Source organism: Hyperoodon ampullatus (genome assembly GCF_949752795.1).
Source record: "Hyperoodon ampullatus genome assembly, chromosome: 4".
In the NCBI taxonomy this organism is placed as follows: domain Eukaryota; kingdom Metazoa; phylum Chordata; class Mammalia; order Artiodactyla; family Ziphiidae; genus Hyperoodon; species Hyperoodon ampullatus.
Window position 1 is genome coordinate 113263170 of NC_136917.1, and position 22812 is coordinate 113285981.

The 22812-nt window shown below is 42.0% G+C and overlaps 1 protein-coding gene across 1 annotated transcript in view; it reads left to right on the plus strand.

Annotated features, from left to right (window-relative positions):
- Positions 1 to 520: 520 nt before the first annotated feature.
- ARSB (arylsulfatase B) overlaps positions 521 to 22812 on the plus strand; it is a gene marked incomplete at its 3' end in the record, with an annotated part of 190478 nt that continues 168186 nt past the window's right edge. The window contains exons 1-2 of the mRNA XM_079702369.1: positions 521 to 839; positions 20406 to 20592. Coding sequence (XP_079558495.1) covers positions 534 to 839; positions 20406 to 20592 — 493 coding nt within the window. The 5' untranslated portion in view covers positions 521 to 533. The remainder of the gene's footprint in view (positions 840 to 20405; positions 20593 to 22812) is intronic.

The window sequence follows — 22812 nt, forward strand, 5'->3', positions numbered from 1 at the left end:
TAAAACCTCGTAGCTCAAGATCTGGAGTCGGAACTGGGTTTGGGTTAGGCTCCACCAACTACAAGCTTGTTTATTCTGGAAAAAAGAAAAAGAAAAAAGGCAATAATTGTGATTCCTAGCTGCCAGGGTTGCTCCGAGATTTAAAGAGATGAGGGCTGTGAAATATGCTTTGTAAGCTGTGAAGAGTTAGTACAAAGAACAAATCTGCTCCTCTTTTACGATGCCACGAGGCAAAGCTCTTCGGTGGAAAGATAAGAGACCTTAGCTCCTATCAAGCATCAGCGGAGTTTCCACGGAGCACTGCAGCAAGGGCTGCACGAGTTCTTCTCCGCTGGCTCCTCCCCCACCACACCGGCCCCGGTCCGGGTCAGAGGCGGCGGAGGCTCCAGCGCCGGGCCTCTCCTGCCCGCGGCCTGCTGGGGGTGAAATCCCGTGCCGGGGCGGGGCAGGCCCCGGCCGCCCAGTTCCTGATTCTATAAGCAGTGCCCGGGGCCCGGGGGCGCCACAGGCGCGGGCACCGCGGGCGGCGCAGGATGGGCCCGCGCAGCGCGGCGAGCCTGCCCCGAGGCCCCGGGCCACGGAGGCCGCTCCTCCCCGCCGTCCTTCCGCTGCTGCTGCTGCTGCTGCCGCCGGGCTCAAGCGCCGGGGCCGGCCGGCCGCCCCACCTCGTCTTCGTGCTGGCGGACGACCTGGGCTGGAACGACGTGGGCTTCCATGGCTCGGAAATCCGCACGCCGCACCTGGACGCGCTGGCGGCCGCCGGGGTGCTGCTAGACAACTACTACACGCAGCCGCTGTGCACGCCGTCGCGGAGCCAGCTGCTCACCGGCCGCTACCAGGTACGCAGCGCCCCCGGCGGCCCGCGAGCCTCTTAGAAGTGGGCCCCGAGCCCTGGGCGGGATCGGTTCCCCGAACCGGGTCCCAAAGAGACGGCTTCTGGCCCTAGCAGCGCTGTCCTTGCTTCTCTCAGGCCCGCAGCCCGCGGCGGCCTCTGCGCATGCCCGGCTCCAAGGCGCCTCTCTTCCCCCGGCGCCCCACCTCTCCGGGTGGTGTTTCTGTCTTCCGTTTTCAAAAGATCGGGGTGAAGGGGTTTCTGGGCAATGCCAGATGCGGGGCACTGCGAGTCAGTGGGCTGAAGGTCCGAATGGACTTTGCCGAGCGGTCTTGAAGCGGGAGGATGGAGAGCGAGCAGGCGGGGCACCCAGGAGTGAAGCGGAGAGAGATGGGGAGCCAGGAAAGCTGGGTGGTGAGGAGCGTTAAAACGAAGGAGAGCCCGCGGTGGGTGCGCTTTTGGTTTCTGTAAACCCAGCGGTCAGAGGTTAGGACTGCCCGACCAAATATTTATTTTTCCAAGTTCTCAGCAGCCCTGGAGTGAAAACCAACTTGATTTTTCTTGGGCTGCTGACTTTCCCTTCAGATGTAACCTGTATTGAACGCCTCTGAGCATCTTCATTATCTCTTTTAAAACTTCTCTGTAGTTAACAGAGTAAAGTATATTTGTAGAGAGCACCCATACATTAGATAACGAAGAATATCAAGAACATTTGTATAGTGCTTTACTGTTTTTAAAGTTAATTCTTGAAACAGCCTGTGAGGTAGCTGTTATTTTTAATCCCCTTTTACACATTAGGCAGTAAACCTGTAGAGGTTCAATGACATATTAAGAATTATTAATTGAAAAAAGTGCACAATGTAAGAGCTGTGAATTAAATTTTATTTGGAGCAAAATGAGGGCTATAGCCTGGGAGACAGCATTTCAGATAGCTCTGAGAAACTGCTCCAAAGAGGTAGGGGGGAAGGTCAGTGTTATATATGATGTTAGTGAAGGGGGTGCGTGCAGTCAAGCACACGTTTTGGCGGAGGCTTGCTGCTAGTCACGAGGAGCAGATGTCACTGTTAATGATTTTAGTGCTTTTCTAGATATGAGGAGGTGTAAGAATTGGGCTGATAAAACCTTCTCCTGAAAATATCTAACTATCTGAAGGCCTGTCCTGCCAGTTTTTCCCAGAGCACAGAGTGCCTTGCTCCTGATCTCCACCCTGAGCTCCTTTCGGAGGGGGGTTGAAGGTCAGCGGCTGCAGTGGCCAGTGACTTAGTCCTTGTGGAGGCAGATGGCAAGTGCCAGTTTTTAGTTGGCAGTATCACACAGCTAGAAAGTGGTAAACTGGGTTTTGTGCCTTTCCTGCATCCACTAGTCATCTCAGGCCGCTAAAATTGGACTCTTTTTTTTTCTTAATCTGAATAAGATTGACATTTTGTGATTATGACCATGTTAAATATACAATAAACAGGTAGTTTGTATGCACTGTTTATTCAACAGCCATGCTTTGGGCCCTTACTGTGAAAGTCACAGGGATGTGCCTGAACCTTGCCCTCCCAAATCTGTGTTCATGTAGCCTTTCAGATCAACCCTAGCCTCATGTTGTCCTGAGATCAAGGCAAGGGAGGGTTCACTTGCAATAAAGATTTGCACAGTGGTCTGAAGACTTTTAGAAACAGAAATGATAGAGTTTTACTACGGACTGAAAAGTAAGTCAAGGTTTGCAGTGGAGGTAAAGGATGGTTCCCTTCACCATCAGCCCTGAGTACTTTCCGCAATTCTAACTGGCTGCTACTTGGAATCAGGAATCTCTGCTCTGATGCAAATGTCACACTGGACACTTTGTAGGAGTAAAAGAGCATCTGAATAAAGAAGGGAAAGGAGGGAAGACAGGGTCTGCCCAAATGGTTCTGCATTTGATCTGAAGTAAGAGAACTGAACTCAAATTGCAGAAGAATGGGAGGGCCATTCATTTCTCCAACTTCCTCCCTTCCAACAGTCTTGAACAGGAAAGCAAATACCACACTTAAAAAACTTGTTCAGACTGCTTTTGCCTCCGAACATCCTCCCTGATCAGTCATCAACATTCCATCTTGGGAAGAAACAAAACAAAACAAAAAAAACCCCAAGTATTTAGAGTACCCTGAGGTTAAGAAGTGAAGGAAAGGTAGAGGCTGCTTATCCAAAAGTGTTTAGAGGCCAATCAGTGTAGCAAGCTAGCCTCCCCAAACATTTTGCTTGGCTTTTCTCCCCTGTTCTGTTTGAGTTCAAGAGACTCAATTAGGGCCTCCCTGGTGGCGCAGTGGTTGAGAGTCCGCCTGCCGATGCAGGGGATACGGGTTCGTGCCCCGGTCTGGGAGGATCCCATATGCCGTGGAGCGGCTGGGCCCGTGAGCCATGGCTGCTGAGCCTGCGCATCCGGAGCCTGTGCTCCGCAACGGGAGAGGCCACAACAGTGAGAGGCCCGCGTACCACAAAAAAAAAAAAAAAAAAAAAAAAAAAGAGACTCAATTAGAAATTATCTTTGGTTAGCAACCATCCTCTTTTAAAAGAGTCAGTATTTCTGGGAGAGCCAAGGAGCCTCACTGGCCTCAGATACTATATTCTGGTACCATTCTAAGCATTTTACATGTATTAGTTAATTTAACTCTTACAGCAACCCGATGAAGTAGGTACTACTATTATCATCCCTATCTGCTAACAAAGAAACTGAGGAAGGGGTTAAGAAACTTGCCCAGGGTCACAGGGCTGGTAAGTTGTGAATCAGGATTTGAACCAGGCAGTAGCTCTATAACCACTACACTACATTGCCTACTCAGAATTGTTAAAAACATCATCGCAAGACCTGCTTCAGATTTACTAGCTAATCTCTCTTATTTTTTGACATATAGGTCATTCCTAAACATCTTGATGAAAAAAATTAACCCATTAGATTTCAAGTTAGGAATTCCTTATGTTAAATGTACAGTGAAAATGGGGAGAGAGGTTTCATTTCAAAATGAGTCATGTGCATAATTTTAGACAATAAAATGAGGAAATTTGTTGACTATTTCAAAATTAGGTACTTGAAAGAACTGCTTAATAGTCATATCTGTGAACCTAACAATCATGCTTTAATAGAGGTGCCACCTTCCTTAATCATCTAACTTTAGATTAGAAAAGCGCAAAGTGATAAACAGGTTTTGACTGATTGAACTTTGTATTCCCAATATATGCTGAATTTTAGGATTTTAGCTTATAAGAGTATTTAGTGAAGAGGACCAGTTAAGAGTTGTGAGATGTGGGTTTCAGTCTTTGCCATGTCAGCCTTCAGACTCTGACCTCGAAGGACATCATTTTCCACGTCTGTAAAATACGGGAGTTGGGCTGAACTCTAAGGCTCTTTCTAGCTGTAAATTTTTTTGACTCTATGGCTCCTGTGTCCACTAGAGCAAGTTTCTAACTTGGCAAAAGCACATTATCTACCCACTATCTCCATCTACTGGTAGAAAGAGAGATTAATCTTGCCCGACACTGCCTTACAAGTTGCAGGAGCTGCTTGCTGCCCGGCTAGGAACTTGTTTAAAAAGGAACGTGAATTCAACCTTTTATATTGAGACATTTAATTGTTCCAAACCCTCACATTTGAACCTTTTAAAACTTGTATACTTTGGTGAAAAATTCATAGAGTTTAGATGGAGGGGAGAGGGAGATTGATCAGCAGATGACCTAAGTAGTTACTGGTAATCCAGGAACTAAAATTCAGGTTTCTATATACTTAAGTTAGTTTTCTTCCCACAGCCTTATGACTCATTCATTCACTATTTAAAAAATATTTTATAAAATCTATATTTTATTTACATTTTGAATAGGAAATCCATTCACATGGTTTAAAAACTCAAAAGTTTCAAAAATCTCTCCCTATACACAGGTGTGCACACACACACACACACACATTCTGTTCCTTAGGCATACAGTTACCTATCTTTGGAGGCAAACAACACTATGTAAATTGTATATATCCCTCCAAAAGTATTTTATGTATATACAAGCAAATATATATGTAGATATTCCTCCCTCTCCTTTGATTTGAATTGTAGCATATTCTTTTTTGGGGGGGTTCTTTTTTTTTCAATTTCAATGATATGTAATTGACATACAGCACTGTGTAAGTTTAAGGTGTACAGCATAATGACTTGATGAACAGGCACCATGAAATGATTACCACAATAAGTTTAGTGAACATCCATCATCTCATAAAAAAGAAAAGAAAAAATTTTTTCCTATGATGAGAACACTTAGGGTTCACTCTTCTAACAAGTGAACTCTCATATATAACATGCAGCAGTGTTAATTGTATTTATCATGTTGTACATTACTTCCTTAGTATTTATTTATCTTATAACTGGAAGTTTGTACCTTTTGACTGCCTTCATCCAATCTATCCTCCCCCCCACCTCTGCTAACCACAAGTCTGATCTCTATCTCTGTGTATGTTTGTTTGTTGGAGTATAACTGACCTATAACACTATGTTAGTTCCTAGTATACAGCATAGTGATTCCCTATTTCTACAAATTCCAAAATGATCAGAATGGTAGCATACTCTTCACAATGTTTTGTACCTCATTTTTTTAACTTAACATTTGAAATAATTTCATATTGTTACATAAAGAGCATCCTCATTAGTTTTTATGGCTGTATAATATTTTGTTAGATGGATATATCATAATTTATTTAACTAGTCACATAATGATGGACATCCAGGTTGTTTCCAGCCTTTTGATATATCAGAGGATGCTGAAGTCAATACCTTGTACCTATGTCATTTTGCACATGTTTGAATATATATCTGTAGGGTAAATTCTTAGAAAAGGAATTTTCTGGGTTTAAGTGTAGAGGCATTTGTAATTTTGATAAATATTGCAAAATTGTACTTCAGTAGGTTGTATCAGTCTACATTCTTACCAGCAATATATGATATGCTTATTTCCCTATATATGTATTTTTAAGTTATATTTCACATGCCATAAGATTAATCATTTTAAATATATAAGTCATTGGTTTTTCATATATCCACAAGGTGGTGCAACCATCACCACTGTCTAGTTTCAGAACACTTCCGTCACCCCAGATGAAACCCATTAGCAGTTCCTCCCCATTCTCCTCTTGCCCTAGTTCCTGGCAGCCACTGATCTACTTTCTATCTCTATGGATTTGCCTATTTTGGACATTTCATATAAAATGGACTCATACAATAGATGTCCTTTCATCCATGTTGTAATATGTATTATTCCTTTTCATGGCTGAATAATATCCCATTGTGTGAATATACCAACATTTTATTTATCCATTCATCAGTTGATGGACATTGGATTGTTCCATTTTTTGTCTATTATGAATAATGCCACTGTGAACATCCATGTAGAAGTTTTGTATGAACATATATATGTTTTTCTGTTTTCTAGGGTATATACTTAGGAGTAGAATGCTAGATCATATGGCAGCTCTATGTTTAACTTTTTGAGGGACTGCCAAACTGTTTCCATAGCAACTGTACCATTTTGCATTCCCACCAACAATGTATGTGGGTTCTAATTTCCCCACCTCCTTGCCCACACTTTGTATATTCTGGATACTAAATCCTTTTCAGATATATGATTTGTGAGTATTTTTATCCTTATGTTCATCCTATGCCAGTACTACATTGTCTTTGTTAGGACAAAGTTGGGACAGTTGTGTAAGAGTACAAACTTGCAACGCATAGCAAATAAGACTTAGAGATCTAATGCACAGCATAGTGAATACAGACAATAATATTGTATTATAACCATTGAACTTGCTAGGAAACTGGAACTTAATGATTCCAACCTGTAAAAGAAAGGATAATTATATAATATGATAGAAGTGCTAATTATCACTACAATGGCAATCCTATCATAATGTATAAATGTATCAAATTAACATGTGGTACACCTTAAATTTATACAATGTTTTACATCAAATATATTTCAATAAAAAACACACACATCCTAAGCCAGGGATTGTGAGTTCGTGTCCCACCTGGGGTACCAAAAAAATTAAAAATACATATAATAAAGATGTTTATAAGAGTGGGAGAATAAATAAAAATCCTTCAGCTTTTCTAATAGAATTTGTATACCCCTTTTAGTTCAAACAAAAGACTTAAAAATACTGAATTTCCTTATTCTTACAAATTGACTTTATTCAGCACAAAATGTTCATTACACCTCTGCACTCCTAGTTCACATTTTAAGCGTAGTTGTCTGTTCTCAGGTTTGGCTTCTCCATGAGATTGCTTCACTTGTCTCTGACCTGGAGAAGCACCTGGTGTTGAGCAAGTAAATGACTGAATGTGCTAAGCACTTTAACACCTGTGCGTTTCCTGAAAGAGCTCACTGTCTTAACTGCTTAGGGTTGACAGGTCATTTCTAGCACCCTGGCTTCCTTTTTAAGAAATTTAAAAGGTGAAAGGGTAACAAAACTGGTAGGCCTTAGTAGAAACACTTCCTTCTGGGAAAAAAAAAGAGTAAAGTAACTTTGGTCCTCACCTGGGAACATTCTTACCTTGGGACCTGAGGGGGCCACTCCACCAGAACTCTGAAACCTTGGCAGAGGATAGAAGCAATGAAAGATGACGCCAAGGTTTCATTCTTAAGGGACCCACGCCACATTTCTCTTAATCACATTGATAAACGGACAAGACACTTTCACGCCTTTTCACTCACACCTGAAGCAGAACCTTGAACAGGAAATCTAGGAAGGAGGCTGTGCGGGAGCACTGTGGGTAATTTTTGACTTTTGCTTCAAGTTTGCTTGAAGGATGTGAGCAGGGAAAACCCACGGCTGCAGGCAGAATAGGGCATTGCATACTGTGGCGTGAAGGAGGAAGCAGTTCTGCCTGGGGTTGCCCTCACCTCCCTGCTGCTTTTTCTCATTGCCTTCAGTATCCTGCCTGCCCATTCTTTATCAGCCCTCCAAGTGCTTGCCCCTCTGTGTCTCTTGTCCCTGGTTACCTCTCCCTGGACTCTAAGATTAGAAGTGGGGCAAAGAGGAGTCAAGAGTTGGAAGAAAGGGGTGAGTCTTGGGGAAAGATGTAGTCATTAGGAGTGTTCATACGACTTCCTGGCAAAGGCATCCAAGGAGTGAGTGTAAGAGGAGCATGTAGTCCAGAGGCCATAGGTGCCTCCAAAGATAAAGAACTTGCTAGTCTTTATTCCTGTGCTCATTTAAGAGGAGAAGTAAAGGATGCATCAGCTCCATACTGATAAGCAAGATGGCCACCTGCTAAAACACATCCGGGTTTTAACGCAGAGAACCCTGGAGATGACTTGCTCTAATGGGTCTTCTGTTTTGCTGAAGCCAGGTGTCCTTCCTAAGCCTAGCCAGAGCCCAGGAGCATTTTCCCAAAACGGAAGGGGCAGCTGGAGGCCTTAGTCTGCAAGTGTTGAAGATACTAAAAAAAAAAAAAAAAAAAAAAAAATCTGATCTTTACCTTTTTACTTCCCAAGTAACTGGAAAAGAGGAAATAAGTTTGGGGTTGAGTGGAATATGACCCATTGACTTATGGGATTTTTTGGTTGATTGACATGTGAGGTTTATTATTCTAAGAATCACTTTGAGCATAAGCTGTTACTGTCTGGTAACTCTGTTTTTGTTCCCTTAAGCATATCACTTTTCTAAAAAGTCTTTTTCCTCCCTTTTCATTTTGGGCTTTTGGTTGGATTTATAATTTAAACAGAGGAAGGCACTAAAACAGTTTTTGCCTTGTTTATTCCTTTTACAAACAACATCCCTTGGTGGTTTAGTCAGATTTACACTCTTTGCTACTCAACACCAAAATAAATAGACCTTTAAAACTGCTAATGATACCAGCCAGTTCTGCAGCCTGAGTTCTGAAGGACCAGGCCAGATGGCAAAGCCAGGCCCCTAACACACATAATGTATGTTCTGTAGCTCTTGGCTTCAGCAGCATGGGCAGCTGACGGCTTTTTAGAAGGCTTAGGGGGAAGGGAGCAGATTCCCCACTATCCATTTGTTCTGTGGGGCATCTCCAGGAATAAACCCTAAGGTGGCCTGAGTGGTACTTGACCATGTTTAAAACCTGTAGTGTTCTGGCCCAGGCCCAGGCTGGCAGTTCCAAACTCCTGGCCAGCCACCAGCATGTTCTGTGATTGTGTTCCCATCATGAAGCTTCCCTCTAGGCTCTCTGGTGTATAAAGTGGAATAGTAGAGCTGCCTGTTTTTCTGGTTTTTCAAGTATTGCAGCAGGAGGTATTACACAAATACATGGTTGCAATGAGTTCATCTTGCACAGGTCAGACTGACAGGATAGAATCTTCCTCTGTTCACCTGGATGTTACCTCAACACTATTGAGATTTGGAGAGAAATAGCATCCATTGCCACATATGTAGCAGTGGGTCACCTGGCCCCTGGGAGAGTTTATTGTAAGTGTAGCTGAAATAAAGAGGTTCTGATGTGGGAACCATCTTCCTCCTCCCCCATCCAGGAGAGTGGGTTTTTCTTTTATGCTCATGAGACCACTCTGATAGTATATTCCAGGTCTGCAGGGGACAGAATAACTTACAGGATCAAATGAATTTTTACATGCAACAAACCATGTAAACAAAGATTTCTCATCAGTTATCTCATAGAAAGAACTCAGAGACAAGCCAGGTCCTTTACTGAATTTGTAGACCCTTTGCCTTTGTGGAGGGAATCCTTGACAGTCAAGTAAAATCTTAGGAGAAGCTGTTTTTCAAAGATGTGGTTTAGTGAAGAAGAGATAGCTACATGTGGAAGAAAGAGAGTAGCCCCTTTGGACTTTCATATATTATCTATAGGACCTCTCCATTCAACACCTACTCTCCAAACACTGAAGACGGGTGTTAGAATGAAATTGTTTTAGATGCTGTTGGGTTGCCAAAGTGATGCTTATTTTTTCTTTTGATTCTTCTTGGTGCCTTGTTATCATCCTTTCCCATGAAGCATGGTGTGGCTCTCCAGTTCTGTGCTAAACTCAAGTGCTGGGTTGCAATCAGCTCTGCATTCATTCGCCTGTTTACTGCTTCTCTACACACTACAGTTTCCTTACTTCAAACAGTGTTTGAACAGACCAAAAACACATTTTTGGCCATCATCCAGACTTTGGCTTCCCCTCCCCCGGTAAGGCCATAAAAATGTTCTGTCGAATAAATTCTCAGCAACTGAAAAGTATGTTCCCTACTCTGTGTGATTGCAGGTAATAGAGGCAGGCTTCAGCTGACCACCTGGTGTGGTGCCCCTGTGGCCTCGGAAAAGTGAATCACACAGCATCCCTTGGCAGTGCTTTAGAGTGATCGGAGATCATTCTCTGCATGTGATGGATGAGCTTTCCATTTAAAGAAATTTGCACATAACGTTTATTTCCACTGGGTCTTTTGAACTCCATGAAATATTATCCTTCTTTATCCTCTGCTGTTTCCAATTAGTATATATTATGAAGTTTTTTGAACCCAGGATTAATTTTCTATTGAGTAAACTTCTAGCGTTAACCGTGGACAGAATCCTTCTATTATGTGAGGGATGTGGGTGTGTGTGCGTGTGTATGTTTAGAAAGCAATGTTTCCCTTTCCCAGCTTGGGTATTGTAACATCCTTATTATTCAGGGTCCCAGCTGGGAAAAGATGGCACATTCAAATTAGGATAATTTAGGGAGGGTTTATTTGCAAAGGGACTATTTGAAAAGGTATGAATGTGTGGGGGAAACACAAGGCATAGTGTATAACCCACTGGAGCTGTTACTACCCCTAGACCAGGGGGAAGAAAGGAAAGAAGAGTGACCAGAACTTAGAAACAGAGTCCTGTAAAGAAGGCCACCTTTGGGATGGCCTGCAGGATACGGACAGCCTGGCAGCTCAGGGCCACTCACCTCTTCACTCCTTCCAATCCCATTCTGGGCTCCCCATTGGCTGAACCCAGTCAGAACCAGAAGGTGCAAGAGCCCTTTGATTTGGCCCCAGTAGGTCAACTTCCCAGGCTGGAGACAGGACAGAAGGCAGATTGGGGATTTGGAGGGCAAATGAAGGGCATGTGGCATATATCCCAATGAAGGTGTCCAGTTATTTCTAGGCAAGGTATAAAAATCTAAATAGAAAACTTAAACTCACTTTTATTTTTAAACAGCTTTATTGAGGTATAATTGACATGCAATAAACTACACATATTTCAAGTATAAAATTTGATAAGTTTTGATATGTACATGCCTGTGAAGCCGTTACCACATAATCAAGATAGCGAACATATTATCACCTTCAAAATAAACCCACTTTAATTTAACATTTAAGATATTCCACATGGTTCTTTTAGGAGGGCATGGAAAGGTATCATGAAATCAAGCAACAGCAGGGACAATTCCAAAGGTATTGGTTCTGGACAGACACACAAAAAAATGAAATTCAGGACAATGTCAAAGCTTATGAGAAAACTATTTAATAGTAAGTAGCTTATGATAAATTGAAAAGATGGTGAGTTTGAAGGGTTTTTGTTTTGTTTTTGTGTTTACTTTGTATCTGTTTATTGCCATGAATTTAAAACAAAACGAGGCAAAAATCTGTCTGGTTTGAGTAGTCAGTATTTGAATCTGAGAAAATCAGTGCTAAATCAGTATTTAATAGCACCAGCAGAACTACAGATTAGAACCAGCATACATGTCATTTGATGTTCATATGCACCACATCCCACTCCAGGGGGCAGGCCCAGGCTTAGGTGCATGTTCTGTATAATGCCACCCCATCACCTCAAGAAAGTGTATTGAAATGTAGGTGAGAGGGCGTGATGTGTTATTGATGACAATGCTTACAGTATTACCATGACAGTTGCTGAGTGTTTAGTGTACGGTTAGTGAAAGAGCTGGGATGCGATTTAATTCTCTGAGCTTCGGGCTATCATGCTTTCAATTATAAAAGCAAGTAAATCATTTACAAACACATTTTGTTTTTACCATTTATCAATAATTGCTTGCTACCCACCTGACAGCTGATGGAGGCGCCAGAGAGTCATGGCTGGATTGAGAACTGGCACTGTCAACCCTTGGTGTCCCCAGAGCCCCATTTATTCTAGGGAAATCAGGAGTGCCCAGTGAGTGCTAGGGAAAGCTGGTGTCGGTGAAGAATTAAGTGTGAGACTCCACCCCGCTTCCTACAGAGGAGAGCACCTCCCTGGCTAAGCAAGGACGAGGGATTGGGGGGTGGGGGGAGAGGGGTAACATTGTAGGGAAGGGAGGGTCTGGATAGGCAATGAGGGAAGCCACCAGGCACCCCTCTTGTGCACCAGCAGTGGGTGCAGTATCATCCCTCAGCACAGGAGCTGTGACAAGGCCCACACCGGTTTCCATGTGGCCTTCGAACTTACCTAGCAAGTTCAGGGCCTTTGCATTCTTATTCCTTATGCCTAGATTGCTCTGCCCCAAAGTTTTGCAAGGCTCTCTCTTACTCTGTTATTTCATTCAGATTTCTGCTCAAGTATCTCCTCCTCAAAGAAGCTTGCTTTTGCCATCCTCTCTAAAGAGTCACCTGCCACTATCTCTCTCTCTATTTTCCTCATAACAATGATGACTGTCAGACATAACATCCTTCTCAAACTTTTTGGTTTTAGGACCTCTGTACATGCTTAAAAAGTGAAGACCCCATAGAGCATACGTTTGTGTGGTTATACCTTTCAAAATTTACTATGTCCGAAATTAAAATAGAAATTTTAAAATATTTTTATTCATTGAAAAACAGCAGTAATAATTCCATTACATATTAATGTAAATAACTTGGGGAAAATGACTGTATTTTTCAAAACAAGAGAATTACACGAGAAGAATGACATTGTTTTATATTTTTTTACTTTAATTTTTCTTATACAGCAGGTTCTTCTTAGTTATCTATTTTATACACATCAGTGTATACATGTCAATCCCAATCTCCCAATTCATCACACCCACCTCACCCTGCTTTCCCCCCTTGGTGTCCATATGTTTGTTCTCTACATCTGTGTCTCTATTTCTGCCTTGCAAACTGGTTCGTATGTACCATTTTTCTAGGTTCCACATATATGCGGTAATATACAATATTTGTTTTTCTCTTTCTGACTTACTTCACTCTTACTTCACAGTCTCTAGGTCCATCCATGTCTCTATAAATGACCCAATTTCATTCCTTTTTGTGGCTGAGTAATATTCCATTGTATATATGTACCACATTTTCTTTATCCATTCATCTGTCAGTGGGCATTTAAGTTGCTTCCATGTCCTGGCTATTGTAAATAGTGCTGCAATAAACATTGGGGTACATGTGTCTTTTTGAATTATGGTTTTCTCTGGGTATATGTCCAGTAGTGGGATTGCTGGGTCATATGGTAATTCTATTTTTAGTTTTTTAAAGACCCTCCATACTGTTCTCCATAGTGGCTGTATCAATTTATATTCCCAGCAACAGTGCAAGAGGGTTCCCTTTTCTCCACACCGTCCCCAGCGTTTGTTGTTTGTGGATTTTCTGCTGATGCCCATTCTAACCAGTATGAGGTGATACCTCATTGTAGTTTTGATGTGCATTTCGCTAATACTTAGTGATGTTGAGCAGCTTTTCATGTGCCTCGTGGCCATCTGTATGTCTTCTTTGGAGACATGTCTGGTTAGGTCTTCTGCCCTTTCTTTTCTTTTTCTTTTTTTTTTTTTTTTTGCGGTACACGGGCCTCTCACTGTTGTGTCCTCTCCCGTTGCGGAGCACAGGCTCCGGATGCGCAGGCTCAGCTGCCATGGCTCATGGGCCTAGCTGCTCCGCGGTATGTGGGATCTTCCCAGACCGGGGCACGAACCCGTGTCCCCTGCATTGGCAGGCGGACTCTCAACCACTGCGCCACCAGGGAAGCCCTGCCCATTTTTTGATTGAGTTGTTTGTTTTTTTAATTGAGCTGCATGAGCTGTTTATATATTTTGGAGATTAATCCTTTGTCCGTTGATTTGTTTGCAAATATTTTCTCCCATTTTGAGGGCTATCTTTTCGTCTTGTTTACAGTTTCCTTTGCTGTGCAAAAGCTTTGAAATTTCATTAGGTCCCATTTGTTTATTTTTATTTTTATTTCCATTACTCTAGGAGGTGGGTCAAAAAAGATCTTACTCTGATTTATGTCAAAGAGTGTTTTTCCTATGTTTTCCTCTAAGAGTTTTATAGTGTCCAGTCTTACATTTAGGTCTTTAATCCACTTTGAGTTTATTTTTGTGTATGGTGTTAGGGAGTGTTCTAATTTCATTCTTTTACATGTAGCTGTCCAGTTTTCCCAGCACCACTTATTGAAGAGACTGTCTTCTCCATTGTATATCCTTGCCTCCTTTGTCATAGATTAGTTGACCATAGGTGCATGAGTTTATCTCTGGGTTTTCTATCCTGTTCCATTGATCTATATTTCTGTTTTTGTGCCAGTACCATATTCTCTTGATTACTGTAGCTTTGTAATATAGTCTGAAGTCAGGGAGTCTGATTCCTCCAGGTCTGTGTTTTTCCCTTGAGATTGCTTTGTCTATTTGGGGTCTTTTGTATCTCCACACAAATTTTAAGATTTTTTGTTCTAGTTCTGTAAAAAATGCCATTGGTAATTTGATAGGGGTTGCAGTAAATCTGTAGATTGCTTTGGGTAGTATAGTCATTTTCACAATATTGATTGTTCCAATCCAAGAACATGGTATTTCTCTTCATCTGTTTGTGTCATCTTTGACTTCTTTCATCAGTGTCTAATACTTTTCTGAGTACAGGTCTTCTACTTCCTTAGGTAGGTTTATTCCTAGGTGTTTTATACTTTTTGTTGCAGTGGTGAATGGGATTGTTTCCTTAATTTGTCTTTCTGATCTTTTGTTGTTAGTGTATAGTAATGGAAGAGATTTCTGTGCGTTAATTTTGTATCCTGCAACTTTACCAAATTCATTGATTAGCTCTAGTAATTTTCTCATGGCATCTTTAGGATTATCTATGTATACTATCAAGTCATCTGGAAACAGTGACAGTTTTACTTCTTCTTTTCCAGTTTGTATTCCTTTTCTTTCTTTTTCTTCTCTGATTGCTGTGGCTAGGACTTCCAAAACTATGTTGAATAACAGTGGCGAGAGTGGACATCCTTGTCTTCTTGCTGATCTTCAAGGGAATGCTTTCAGTTTTTCACCATTGAGAATGATGCTTGCTGTGGGTTTGTCGTATATGGCCTTTATTATGTTGAGGTAGGTCCCCTCTACGCCCACTTTCTGGAGAGTTTTTATTCTAAATAGGTGTTGAATTTTGTCAAAAGCTTTTACTGCTTCTATTGAGATGATCGTATGGTTTTTAGTCTTTAATTTGTTAATATGGTGTATCACATTGATTGATTTGCATATATTGAAGAACCCTTGCATCCCTGGGATAAATCCCACTTGATCATGGTGTATGATACTTTTGATGCATTATTGGATTCTGTTTGCTAGTACTCTTGAGGATTTTTACGTCTATATTCATCAGTGATATTGGTCTGTAATTTTCTTTTTTTGTAGTATCTTTGTCCGGTTTTGGTATCAGGGTGATGGTGGCCTCATACAATGAGTTTGGGAGTGTTCCTTCCTCTGCAATTTTTGGAAGACTTTGAGAAGGATGGGTGTTATCTCTTCTCTAAATGTTTGATAGAATTCACCTGTGAAGCCATCTGGTCCTGGACTTTTGTTTGTTGGAAGATTTTTTTTTTTTTTCACAGTATGTGGGCCTCTCACTGTTGTGGCCTCTCCCGTTGCGGAGCACAGGCTCCGGACGTGCAGGCTCAGCGGCCATGGCCGACGGGCCCAGCCTCTCCATGGCATGTGGGATCCTCCCGGACCGGGGCACGAACCCGTGTCCCCTGCATCAGCAGGCGGACTCTCAACCACTGCACCACCAGGGAAGCCCTGTTGGAAGATTTTTAATCACAGTTTCAATTTCATTACTTGTGATTGGTGTGTTCATATTTTCTATTTCTTCCTGGTTCAGTCTCAGAAGGTTGTGTTTTTCTAAGAATTTGTCTGTTTCTTCCAGGTTATCCATTTTATTGGCATAGAGTTGCCTGTAGTAGTCTCTTATGATGCTTTGTATTTCTGTGAAGTCCATTGTAACTTCTCTTTTTTTATTTTTAATTTTAGTGATTTGAGTCCTCTCCCTCTTTTTCTTGTTGAGTCTGGCTAAAGGTTTACCAATTTTGTTTATCTTTTCAAAGAACCAGCTTTTAGTTTTATTGATCTTTACTGTTGTTTTCTTTGTTTCTATCTCCTTTATTTCTGCTCTGATCTTTATGATTTCTTTCCTTCTGCTAACTTTCGGTTTTCTTTGGTCTTCTTTCTCTACTTCCTTTATGTGTAAAGTTGGATTGTTTATTGGAGATTTTTCTTGTTTATTGAGGTAGGATTGTATTGCTCTAGATTTCCCTCTTAGAACTGCTTTTGTTGCATCCCGTAAGGTTTGGATCGTCGTGTTTTCGTTGTCATTTGTCTCTAGGTATTTTTTTAATTTCCTCAGCCATCTCTTGGTTATTTAGTAACGCATTGTTTAGCCTCCATGTGTTTGGTTTTTTTACGTTTTTTACCCTGTAATTGATTTCCAATCTCACAGTGTTGTGGTCAGAAAAGATGCTTGATATGATTTCAATTTTCTTAAATTTCCCAAGGCTTGATTTGTGACCCAAGACGTGATCTGTCCTGGGGAATGTTCCATGTGCACTTGAGAAGAAAGTGTAATCAGCTGTTTTTGGATGGATTGTCCAATAAATGTCAATTAAATCTACCTTGTCTATTGTGTCATTTAAAGCTTTTGTTTCCTTATTAATATTCTGTCTGGATGACCTGTCCATTGGTGTAAGTGAGATGTTAAAGTCCCCCACTATTATTGTGTTACTGTCACTTTCCTGTTTTATAGCTGTTAGCAGTTGCCTTATGTATTGAGGTGCTCCTATGTTGGGTGCATATATATTTATAATTGTTATATCTTCTTCTTGGATTGATCCCTTGATCATTGTGTAGTGTCGTTCCTTGTCTCTTGTAACATTCTTTATTTTAAAGTCCTTTTTATCTGATATGAGTATTGCTACTCTAGCTTTCTTTTGATTTCCATTTGCATGGATTATCTTTTTCCATCCCCTCACTTTCAATCTGTATGTGCCCCTAGGTCTGAAGTGGGTCTCTTGTAGACAGCATATATATGGGTCTTGTTTTTGTATCCATTCAGCGAGCCTGTGTCTTTTTGTTGGAACATTTAATCCATTCACATTTAAGGTAATTATCAATTTGTATGTTCCTATTACCACTTTCATAATTGTTTTGTGTTTGTTTTTGTAGGTCCTTTTCTTCTTTTGTGTTTCCCACTTAGAGAAGTTCCTTTAGCATTTGTTGTAGAGCTGGTTTGGTGGTGCTGAATTCTCTTAGCTTTTGCTTGTCTGTAAAGCTTTTGATTTCTCCATCAAATCTGAATGAGATCCTTGCCGGGTAGAGTAATCTTGGTTGTAGGTTCTTCCCTTTCATCACTTTAAATATATCATACCACTCCCTTCTGGCTTATAGAGTTTCTGCTGAGAAATCAGCTGTTAACCTTATGGGAGTTCCCTTGTATGTTATTTGTCATTTTTCCCTTGTTGTTTTCAATAATTTTTCTTTGTCTTTAATCTTGTCAATTTGATTACTATGTGTCTTCGTGTGTTTCTCCTTGGAATTATCCTGCCTGGGACTCTGCGATTCCTGGACTTGGGTGGCTATTTCCTTTCCCGTGTTAAGGAAGTTTTTGACTATCATCTCTTCAAATATTTTCTCGGGTCATTTCTCTCTTCTCCTTGTGGGACCCCTATAATGCAAATGTTGGTGCGTTTAATGTTTTCCCAGAGGTCTCTTAGGCTGTCTTCATTTCTTTTCATTCTTTCTTCTTTATTCTGTCTGAGGCAGTGAATTCCAGCATTCTTTCTTGCAGGTCATTTATCCGTTCTTCTGCATCAGCCATTCTGCTATTGATTCCTTCTAGTTTATTTTTCATTTCAGTTATTGTATTGTTCATCTCTGCTTGTTTGTTCTTTAATTCTTCTAGGTGTTTGTTCTTTAATTCTTCTAGGTCTTTGTTAAACATTTCTTGCATCTTCTCGATCTTTGCCTCCATTCTTTTTCTGAGGTCCTGGATCATCGTCACTATCATTATTCTGAATTCTTTTTCTGGAAGGTTGCCTATCTCCACTTCATTTAGTTGTTTTTCTGGGGTTTTATCTTGTTCCTTCATCTGATACATAGCCCTCTGCCTTTTCATCTTGTCTATCTTTCTGTGAATGTGGTTTTCATTCCACAGGCTGCAGGATGGTAGTTCTTCTTGCTTCTGCTGTCTGCCCTCTGGTGGATGAGGCTATCTAAGAGGCTTGTGTAAGCTTCCTGATGGGAGGGACTGGTGGTAGGCAGAGCTGGCTGTTGCTTTGGTGGGCAGAGCTCAGTAAAACTTTAGTCCGCTTGTCTGCTGATGGGTGGGGCTGAGTTCCCTCCCTGTTGGTTGTTTGGCCTGAGGTGACCCAGCACTGGAGGCTTCAAGCTCTTTGGTGGGGCTAATGGTGGACCCTGGGAGGGCTCACGCCAAGGAGTACTTCCCAGAACTTCTGCTGCCACTGTCTTTGTCCCTGTGGTGACCCACAGCCACCCCCCGCCTCTGCAGGAGACCCTCCAAAACTAGCAGGTAGGTCTGGTTCAGTCTCCTATGGGGGTCACTGCTCCTTCCCTCTGGGATCTGATACACACACTACTTTGTTCGTGCCCTCCACAAGTGGAGTCTCTGTGTTCCCCAGTCCTGTTGAAGTCCTGCAATGAAATCCCACTAGCCTTCAAATTCTGGTTTTCTGGGAATTCCTCCTCCCATTGCTGGACTCCAAGGTTGGGAAGCCTGACATGGGGCTCAGAACCTTCACTCCAGTGGGTCATCTTCTGTGGTATAATTGTTCTCCAGTTTGTGAGTCACCCATCCAGCGGTTATAGGATTTGATTTTATTGTGATTGCACTCCTCCTACCATCTCATTGCAGCTTCTCCTCTGTCTTTGTATGTGGGATATCTCTTTTGGTGAGTTCCAGTGTCTTCCTGTCAATGCTTATTCATCAGTTAGTCGTGATTCCGGTGCTCTCACAACAGGGAGTAAGCGCACGTCCTTCTACTCTGCCATCTTGAACCAATCTCCCTGTTTTATATTTTTGTACGTGTTTCCCATTAATAGAAGATAGCTAGATTGTTACATCTGCTTCTGCATTCAGCCTGTGCAATACTGTTGACCCTTGAACAACATGGATTTGAACTGTGAGGGTCCACTTATACGTGGATTTTGTTCACTAAATACGTACTATGATGTTGCACGATCTGTGGTTGAATCCCTGGATGCGGCCACCTGTAAAGTTATACTTATATTTTCAACTGCACAGGGGTTAGTGCCCCTAACCCCCAGTTGTTGAAAGGTCAACTGTATATTGTTTTGGTAAAAGTTGTTGAAGAACATCCAGCCTCACACAGATATGTAGTTGGAAAAGAGAGGGGGGTTTTTTTGTTTTAGTTTTTTAATAAATTTATTTTATTATTTATTTTTGGCTTCATTGGGTCTTCATTGCTGTGCGTGGCTTTCTCTAGTTGCGGCAAGTGGGGGCTACTCTTCATTGCGGTGTGCAGGCTTCTCGTTGCGGTGGCTTCTCTTGTTGCGGAGCACGGGCTCTAGGCGTGCGGACTTCAGTAGCTGTGGCTCGCGGGCTCTAGAGCACAGGCTCAGTAGTTGTGGTGCACGGGCTTAGTTGCTTCGTGGCATGTGGGATCTTCCTGGACCAGGGCTCGAACCCGGGTCCCCTGCATTGGCAGGCGGATTCTTAACCACTGTGCCACCAGGGAAGTCCCCAAGAGAGGGTTATTTTAATAGCCTTTTCATATAATTGTGGGTATTCTATTTTAATATTACACCAAGACTCAACATGTGATAATTTCTTAAACTTAGTTGTGTGGTGCTTGCACCCTGGTGATACTTGTGGGAGCCACTCCTAACCTATGGATCAGATGGCCACTTTTTTTTTTTTTTTTAAGGAAAAGTTGGTCACTGTCTTTTGAAATTATGCTTTATGTAAGGTAGAATAAGAAATGCAAATCATTATCTTCATTATACCCTTTTAAAAAATCAAGTCTTGAAAGATTATAGAAGCTTCTTCTAATCAAACACCAACATCTCATGTGCATAGAAATTGGAACACTTTTTCCTTGATAGATCCACACTTCATATCATGGCTACTTTTTTGAGTTAGGAAGTGAAAACTTAACAGTTTCTAACATAGTTCCTGGATAAATATTTGTTGAAACTATCTAATGTTTGTTAGACTGCTTTTATTCATTTCTTTCAAATTCTTATTTATGTCTATTACCTTATTTGAATAAGTGAGAAAAATGCCTTTTAGAAATGCCTTTAACTGGTACAGAAATAGAATTAAACATTCATGTTTACATATATGTCCAGTAAATTAGGCAGCCACTTTTATCTGCTTGTTCAGAATGTTTCAACATCATTAATCCATAATTTTATGTTTATCTATTTTAAGATCCACACAGGTTTACAGCACCAAATAATCTGGCCCTGTCAGCCCAGCTGCATTCCTCTGGATGAAAAACTCCTGCCCCAGCTTCTAAAAGAAGCAGGCTACGCTACCCACATGGTCGGAAAATGGCACCTGGGAATGTACAGGAAAGAATGTCTTCCAACCCGCCGAGGATTTGATACCTACTTTGGTAATGGAAATGCACATGTTTGTTTAACAACTCAGGCCAACTGCAGCCCTCTCATAAAACACAGCCAAGTGTAACCAAATGAAATAACTGGAAACTTGAACACAGAGTGAATCAGTCAGCACTGCCGTGGGGCCACTGTCTAATGCTACCACCGTAAACATGGCTGTGCACTCAGCTCGTGATGGGACAGGCAGTTATCTTTGCCAGGGTTCTACATGCCACGTAGGGGCCATTGCAGAGTCTGCTACCTCCAAGTCAGAGACCACTCTACTCTTAGAGAACCTTATTACCAAAGGGGGATACAGATTGATTTTTTTAAAAAATTCCAGGCAAAACGCAATACAAGAATATTTCCTTCACAAAGGTTCAGGATCTTTTTTTCTCCTCGTGAATTGTGTTCAAAGGTTTTATTTTGTATTTCCTGGAGATGATAGGACTCTTTTCCAATTGGCATCCTTCTTTCCTTCTGTGATATCTGTTTTTGAAATTACTAGATTGGGGAAGATAGATCAAATAAAGAAAATGGGAGGGTAAATAACAAATGGTAATAGGAAAGATACAAAATAATAAGTATTTTATGGATTTGATAGCCCTATAAAAATAAATATAAAGCCTACAGTTTTAAAAATATATATATATACTCTATTTAAAATGGTTACAAACCATTTCTTAACAACCTATTTATCTATTTATCTTGCCAGGGGCTACATAGCTTTCTGTCAAGTTCTTTTCATAGTTTGTTTGTTTTTTTTAATTGGGGTGTAGCTGTTTTACAATGTTTGTTAGTTTCTACTGTACAGCGAAGTGAAATAGAGTTCCCTGTGCTATACAGCAGGTTCTTATTAGATACCTATTTTATACATATTAGTGTATATACATCATTCGCAATCTCCCAGTTCATCCCACCTCTCACCCCCAACTTTCCCTCTCATATTTTGCTTTCCATCTAGCTATTCTGTTTTATCTGTCTAGCTGTTTAGCCCCCTACCTACCTCCCATTTGTCTCTTCATTTATTCACAAACTGCCATATACAAAAAGCACACCATGAAGATAAATTTTTAAAATTAAATAGAATTAAAAAATCAGGGTGAGAGGAGGCGGAGTCAAGATGGCAGTATGGGAAGAGGTGGAGTTAGTGTCTCCCCACAGCTAGGGTGCCTGCTGGCCCCTGGTGGGGGACTCTGACACCCAAGGAGACAGGAGGAACCCCAAAGTGAACCGGTAGGATGTAAGGGGACTGAAGCGGGAGGAGAAGTGGAGGCCAGACAGGATGGCATCCCTGAGGCCAGGGAGATTAGGAGAGGCAGGCGGGAGGGGCCTTCTGGGAGAAGCGGGAGAGGAGTGGAGGGTGATTGACCTGTTCACTCGGGCCCAGGGAGCCTGCTGAGCTCCCAGGCCTATCCCCTGCCTTCCAAAGCCCCCTCCAGGCTGCGTAGGTTCTTGCGGGCATAGGAAAGAGGCTGGGGAGATCAGGAGAGGCAGGCGGGAGGGCCCCTCCCAGACCAGAGGAGAGGAGGGTGTTTTCCCTGCCCACTTGAGCCCAGGAAGCCTGCTGGACTCCCAGGTGAGGTCCCCTGCCCTCTGAGACCAGGGCTGGGGGGCATGCCTGGGCCCCTTCTGTTCCTTGAGCCTAACCGCCCCACCCCCACACACACACCCTCCAGGGCCTTTTCCAGCCCTGTGGGTCCTGAGCATCAGCCCTGCCCACCACCCAAACCTCACCCTTGCTTAGCCCCCACCCTCCACAGCCAAGGCCTTCCCCCACCTTTTTTCCCTCCTTCTCTTTTTTTACTATTGTGGTACTGTTGTATATTCCAGTTGTTGATTCATCTATATTTTTATTTTTATATTCTTCCTATCTGTTAGTTTTCTAGCCTAATTTTATTTTTTACTTTGTTATTGTTTTTTTGGTTTTTCTTTTTTTTTTTTTTGCCTCCCCAGGTGGCTTGCAGGATCTTGATTCACAAGCCTGGGGTCAGGCCGAAGCTCCTGCAGTGGGAGCTCTGAGTCTGAACCACTGGACTAACAGGGAACCTCAGACCACGGGGAATATTCATCAGAGTGAGGTCTCATGGAATTCCTCATCTCAGGCAAGACCCAGCTCTACCCAATATCCTAGTAACCCCAGTGTTGGAAGCATCAGGTCAAACAACCAGTAAGACAGGAACACAATCCCACTTATTGAAAAAAAAAATGAGATGGCAAAAAAATATGTCACA